This window comes from Phalaenopsis equestris, unplaced genomic scaffold (genome assembly GCF_001263595.1).
Source record: "Phalaenopsis equestris unplaced genomic scaffold, ASM126359v1 Scaffold000682, whole genome shotgun sequence".
Lineage (NCBI taxonomy): Eukaryota > Viridiplantae > Streptophyta > Magnoliopsida > Asparagales > Orchidaceae > Phalaenopsis > Phalaenopsis equestris.
Genome location: NW_018165122.1, coordinates 1 through 7,666, shown reverse-complemented (window position 1 = coordinate 7,666; position 7,666 = coordinate 1). Strand labels below are relative to the sequence as shown.

General features: G+C 33.9%; 1 protein-coding gene across 1 annotated transcript in view; it reads left to right on the top strand.

Moving 5' to 3' along the window:
- Positions 1-1,578, top strand: part of LOC110030231 (30S ribosomal protein S1 homolog) — a gene marked incomplete at its 3' end in the record, with an annotated part of 30,410 nt that extends 28,832 nt beyond the window's left edge. The window contains 2 exon segments of the mRNA XM_020732849.1: positions 1,218-1,377; positions 1,458-1,578. Coding sequence (XP_020588508.1) covers positions 1,218-1,377; positions 1,458-1,578 — 281 coding nt within the window.
- Between the last annotated feature and the right edge of the window lie 6,088 nt (positions 1,579-7,666).

The window sequence follows — 7,666 nt, the reverse complement described above, 5'->3', positions numbered from 1 at the left end:
CCATAAAGCAAAATTTAAAATAGCTCCACCTTCTTCATTAATTACTCCAAAGTCATAGCCACCATGAGTATTTCTGAATTCTTCTACCCCTCCACCGACATGTCCATTTAAATCTCCTTCAAGAAGTATCATTTGTATTAAGTCTTTTAAGTCATTCCAAACTTTATCTTTAGACCCTGAATCTAAACCTGCTTGAGGAGCATAAGCACTTATAATATTAAAAATTTTTAGTATCAATGATAATCTTAAGGGCTATAATTCTATCTCCAACTCTATTAATTTTTACAACATTATCTTTCAAACTCTTATCCATAATTATACCTACACCATTTCTAGTACGACTGTTACCAGAATACCAAAGTTTAAAACCTAAATTATCAATTTTCTTAACCTTTGCCCCAACTCATTTAGTTTCTTGAATACATAAGATATTAATCTTTTTATACATCATAATATCAACTAATTCTATTAATTTACCATTGAGAGTATCTATATTCCAAGATCCTATCCTAATATTAGTTTCATTATTTTCATAAACTAACTTCTTTACTCGCATTTGTCCATAATGTGAGAACCCTTGCTTATTTGACACTACACCCGGGAGGCCGGTGTAGCGACCCTTGCGGCCCTTGCATACTTTTCACTGTATTCAGGCTATATAGCGCGTTGCTTCCAGGGACGCCCTAGCACTTACACAAAGATCAAAAGGATTCATGTCATGATTTTTTCGGCATGTTTTACGCTGGCTGTCGTCTACTTAACCAACCCTCCACTTTTCGCATCCGGGCTTGGGACCGGTAACGGTAGTGTTTAGATTTAAATATATTATAATAATAGAGTATTATAGTCATATGAGGGCTTCGAAAGTCTTAATCAGCTCTTCTGAGTGAGTTTGCTTCGGATCAAATTTTCAGATTGATTAGATTGCATATAAGAAATACATAGAGATTTGCCCTTTTCTTACGATGCTTCATAATTTGGTTTTCAATTTCAAATAAACGGGCATGTTATGGTTAATTATCTCTCCTAGTCCTGCGTGAGAACTTTTGATTATGCCTGGCAGTTAGATATTAAGTGTTTTGCTTTTAGTATTCGTGATTTTAATTTAAAATTGAGAAAATTTATTGCTTAAATCTATAGCGGGCGGCGGGGCTACTGAATTATCTATTTAATTGATTATTAGTTATTTCTTTTGATTGTAATGTATTACTATGTAGGTTATTGAAGTGAACGAAGAAGAAAAAAGGCTGATTTTCTCTGAGAAGGATGCTAACTGGTCTAAGTATTCTAGTCAGGTTAAGGTCGGAGATACTTTTGATGCTAAGGTTGGCTCGGTGGAAGATTATGGTGCATTTGTGCATTTGCTTTTCCCTGATGGTATTATTTAATGCTAAAACAAATTATAAGTGGGACAATATCAACATGAAAATGAGCTGACATATGGTACCCCATTTTAGGTCACTATCATCTCACCGGACTAGTGCATGTTTCAGAGGTTTCTTGGGATTTGGTTCATGATGTTAGAGATATTCTTAGTGAAGGTCAGCAGGTGAAGGTCAAAGTTATAAATGTTAATAGGTAAGAAATCAGATTTATGTGATTTTTGATATCTTCTGATCCTTCTAATTTGGCACTGCACAATTGTACTTTATTTCAAATTCATTTAAAGAAATTTCAATTTGTATTTGTTTTCAACTACGTGTGCGGATGGAAGAAAGACATAATTTTCTATTTATAATTGAATGCCAGTCTTGATATGCCTCTTTAATTTATTAATTGCTTCTGATTGCGTCTCAGTATGTGTGGGTGGGTGTGTCAGTATAAAATGTCTGCTTAATTTCTTCATCTAAAGCTAAGTTGCAGGCTTTCCATGCTTTCCTCAGCTTGGTTTACTTGTCCTGTCATGAGGCCCTTCTCTTTCTACCTCCATCCAGTTGTTTCTCATATTCTCTTAGCATGAATATACTCTTTTAATTATGGTTTTTACTGATACATTTTTTTTTATTTTACTGGTGATTGCTTGGATATATTTTAAAAGCATAAGGTTGCCTGAATCCTGGGAATGTCATGCTTTTTCTCATTTTGCTGTTTGATCGAGATGTTGCTATTTACCTATTGTTGCTTAGATTTGGTACCTGTTTGCCTTTAATTTCTGTAATGGCGTTTAACGCTCAACTTACAAGCAGATTTTCAGCAATATTTATAGCTTTATAATAATTAATAATTTTCTTTTGAGCAATGAATGAAAGGGCCAACCCTTCATTTTCACTAGAATTGAATAAAGAACTATAGTTTCTTGGTTGGAAGGTCCCCTTAAACTTGAGAAAGTTGTACCAAGTTACAGACTGACAGGCAACAGCTCACGCAACAAAGCTACTCCAAATGCTTATCACCATGAAAGCATGATAGAAAAATGGGCGAGGAGAAATAAAGAGGTCATCTTGCTTCTATCAGGTTCACTTGAACTAGAATCAATCTTCATTGTAGGTTATTCACTTCTTTTGCCCATATCTTAGGGAAGTTGATATCTCATCCCCTCATTCTTAAATTTTTTCAAGAGCCAAAATTTCTCTAAGAAGTAGATTTATACAAAAGATTCTTATAGTTTCTCTTTCATATGCTCCAACTAAGAGCAACACCAAAGTCACCACGGCTTAGCCCGGTTGTATGGAATTACTAAGACGGGAACAAATAACCAACCATAAAATTCAAATTACAATTACTATCACTAACTCATGCAAAAAATTATCCCATAAATTGAAAGAGCCACAAATAAATAAAATTTAAATCAATTTACAAGTAATGTAGTCGTATACGCATTTTTGGTTCTCTCATTTGTTCACGCCTTCGATAATCATTTCATACATACCTATTTTAAATGTATATCTTACATAAAATGTCTATCTAAATATCATTCATCTCATGCATATTTTTCATGCGTGAACATCCTTTATAACTTTTCAGTCATACATAACTTTTTTATCCACAGCATGAAGAATCTACTACAATATAAATCTAACTAAACTAAAACATACATATATTTTAAAATAATAATGATTACTAAAATTTAGGAATATAATTTCTCACCTTAGTCGCCACGCTAGATTCTTGATTTTCTGTAACTGGCTAGATGTTGCGGTGACTTTTATATTGAGCTCAATAACCTATAAAATGTCATATTAAAATTTAAGATTTAAGTAATTTCCGTAAATGCAATTATTCTTTTTAAATTAGTATAGGATTCTTTACCTGAAATTAATGGAGCTGTTCTATGACGATCTTCTACATGCTTGCCTCAAATTTATCGCTTCAGGTAATTAACCTAGAATCTATAAAGATTTTAGCATTTTATACATTTTCGGCTTATAAAGTAGTTAAACTCAAAAAAGTAAAATTCTTACCTCAAAATAAGCTTCTCAACACAAATTCATTTTTCCGAAGCTATAAAATATCATTTCTCTTCTTCCTATCTTCTCAATCTCCTTTCCCCTTCATTGATATCATCCTAAAATCCTTATGGAAACTCATAAAAGACTTTAGACGCTTCCAACACACAATCTTCGCCTCGAGGGCTATCGGAAAGGAAAGATGCACGAAAAATAAGGCAAACTTCAATTCAGAAAGGTGAGGATGAAAATGAAAGCTTCAAATATCGTGAAAGAGGGATCTGTGCTTACGAAATTTTTCACGGAGCCCTATTCACGGAGCTCTACATTGTGAACTACGACTTCACTAGCTAGCTATGTCTACGATTCGTGATACTCAGTAATATAAAAGATTAGCATATTGGTATTATTTTTATTGTATTTTGAAAGTGTACAACTATAACAACAAAGCCTTAATCCCATTACATGGGGTTGGCTACATGAATCCTTTTTTCCATTACGTCCTATTTAGTGTCATATTTTCATTTTGTTCATATCAATTAAGATTATTTTTAATACAGTAAGCTATTTTTTATACAATAAGCCCAAGTCTTCCTAGGTTTACTTCTGCCTTTCTTAACAGAAGTTGAATCTAAAACATGAATCTAAAACATCAACTCTTCTAATCCGATCATCAGATGGTCGACATTTAATGTGACCAAACCATCTATGACGACTCTCTTTAATTTTGTTCGTTACCCTATCCCGATAAATTCATTTCGCATTTTGTCTCTAAGTGTAAAGCCGCTCATCCACCTAATTATTGTTATATCGACAACACTTAACTTATTATTATGCTTCTCTTTTAAAGGCCAACATTCAACGCCATGCAGGCCTCACCATCGTCTTATAAAATTTTCCTTTAAGTCTAAGTGGTACTTTTCTATCACACAAAAGTCCCGAAACATTCTTCCACTTCAACTAACCAACTTGAATTCTACTATTAACATCCCTATCTAGATCACTATCTTTTCTGAACAAGAAACCCGGGATATCTAAAAAGTTCACTCATTTCATGATTTGATCACTAATTGTTACAACCTCGCCACTAGATCTACTACTATTAAAATTAACTTTAATATATTAAATTTTGGATCAACTCAAACGAAAGCCATTAGATTCTATAGTTAACCTCCATATATAAAGTTTTTTTTCTTGAAATCTCTCTAGTCTTATCCACAAAAAATGATATCATCAGCAAAAAACATACACCAAATTACATACTCTTGTAAATGCACCATGGTACATCCTCCTATAAATGTATAGTAAAACCATCCATAACTAAAGCAAAAAGATATGAGCTTAAAATTGATCCCTGATGTAATCCAACAAAAGTAGGAAAATATTTGGTCAATCCTCCTCCAGTTCGAACACAAGTAACAACTCTAGTATACATATTTTTAATGACCTGAATATAAATCTTATCAACACCTTTCTTCTCAAGAACTTTCCAAAGGATATCTATTGGAACCTTATTGTAAGCTTTTTCTAAATCAATAAAATTGAAATGTTGATTCTAATTATTATCTTTGAACTTCTCCATGAATCCTCTCAATAAATGTATAGTTTCCATAGTAGACCTGCTTAGCATAAGGGTCTTTTTGGGGCAGCTGTTGATTATTTATAATCTGCTTAGCAGATTATTCTGATAATCTGCAGATTATCAGAATAAGCTGGCTTGCTGTTTGAGGCAGCTTATTCAGAACAGCTTACTGGGAGCTTTTGTTGAATAAATGACCATTTTGTCTCTGTTTGGTTAAGCAGTTTAGTTAAGCAGTTTGCAACAGAACTGTTTATGGAAAATAATAGATAAAACATATGTCTCAAAATATTACAGTTCAGTTATAAAAATTAAAATACATTGCTTACCACTTCGTGAGTATCAAAACAAATAAAATAAGAAGAAATACAATTACAATTACAAGTAAAAATATTAAAACGTTCAGTTTAAAACTTTGACGTCGTCCTTGAAATTCTAGAGCTCATGCTGCTACTGAGATAAAACAACCAAACAAATATAACTTGTCAGATCATAAAATTAAATTAAGCTATAAAAATGAAAATTAAGGAAAATTGGTTTGATTTGAAAATTAGTACTAAAAAAAACAAAATAAATAATACTAACCAAAATGCAAATTCATAGTACACCGAATTACATCCCAAATAAAAGATACAAAATTCTTAATAAAATTTAAAATACAAATCCATACTACAATGAAATACATCCCAAGTGAATGGAAAATAAATAAAGGAGCGTAGCTGAATCAACATCCGGATATAGCATTTGCGATAGACTACCTCAAAACAGTCATCTCGGCGACGCATTCACCGTCCTGAGTTTGAAATTCAACTGAGTCGATCTCATCGTCAGGTTATAATTAACCAACGAGAGATCCTGAAGGTTCTGGAGAGTCAAAAAGTTGATCGTCATCAGCCAAATTGAAGTCCGTGTCTGATCAAGAGGGATGTCGTCTGATAAAGGTGTGAAGTGTCATAGTTGCCACCACAATATGCACCTGTTTGGGAAATGGATACGAAGACATATCACAAAGGATAACTCATTTCTTTTTTCATACCCCAAATGTTCTTTCAATAACTCTACATAAATAGGAGTGACGTTTGTTGAACATTTCTTTTCTGCCATGAATTATTCCACTTGCTCGCTTGAAATCAGGAATATGATATCTCGTGTCTGGATATGGCTTCAGGTAGCCCCTTAGCATCGGATATCCAACATCAACCAAATAATACTTCTCTGTTATGAAAGACAATATTAATGAAAAATAATACATATAATTTATATGTTTAAATGAGATGAACAAACCTGGAGGTGGGTGAGGGAAACACTGTGTTCTATTTCTAGTTGCATAGGAAAAAAGACGACTGTCATGTGCACTTCCTTCTTATTCCGCCATTACAAATGTGAAGCACTTGTTGAAGTCACACACTGCCATAACATTTTAGGTAGTTGTACCACTCCGACCAATGTACGCGATCTTTTCGTGACTTCGTAGTCGGGCATCCACATGCGCACTATCGATTGCTCCAATGCAGTTCTATTACTCATAGTTAGCAATTGTACACGTTATGAAGTAAAAATAACAAACTAATAAAACTTACTTTGAAATACGACATGTAACGGAGATCATTTGTAATTTGTTCATGAATGGTTGCGAACGATAGATCCGATGACTTAATGTTTTGTGCTGCTAAACTCACAAGTGCTTGTATACCTTGAGAAAAGTATCGACTAATTGTTTCTAAGGAATGTTTAAATCGCTCCATTGCTCTTATAACTGATTCATTTTGTGAGAGAATGTATAATGTTATAGCCAACACTTCTCTCGTGGTCGTTCTTGAAGAAATTTGGAGGCCGTGGTTACGACATAATTCATGTAGAAGATCAATAAAAATGGGCACAGTCATTCGGAAAATGTTACTGAACCTTATCGGATGTCTAACAAGAATCTCACCCACCCATTTGTCCCCAACATATGAGGACATCATGCGTGGTATCCGTCTAGTGCTGGAGCGGTAGTATTCCAAGAATAATATCGCTATAGCTGCAGCCCATGTCATTCTCTTACGATGTTCTCAATGTGGATGTGAATCCATCCTGAAATTACAAACACATTAGGATGAAATAATTTATGGAAAAGTAGTGACAACAAAATGAAACACTAAAAAGATGAAGGAATAGAAAACATTAGAAAATGAATTATATAAAGTGTTCAGAAGTACAAAGCATCATGAAATGAAATACATAACATGAAGTACATCTAGTGACATGAAATACATAACATGAAATACAAAACAGACTCATTCTTCAACTAAAACACGTAAATATTCAATGCGCAGCTCGGGTTGTAGGGCCATGAACATTTGCCTACGTGTAGGGTCTTCAAATTTTTTAACACATTTTGCTTGAAAGCGCATGTCAGCAGCTACTTCTGGAATAGTATCTAAAATGACAACGCAGTCCCAGATGGTGTTGTCTGGGGGAGCTGGAGCTGAAAAAACAACAATGAGTTGATCAAATGAGTTTTCACCAAACTATCATTCTTTTTCATCCTCCTGCCAAGCCTAGTCCTTTTGGACATGGAATTGGACTCTCCCATTTCCTGGACTCTCCCATTTCCTTTTGGTTAATACTAGGCCATTCATCATCAGCATTGACTTGTTCATGTGGCAAGTCATCTGGAATTCCTGAAAAATCCCAACTCACTTGGGTTGAATGCATG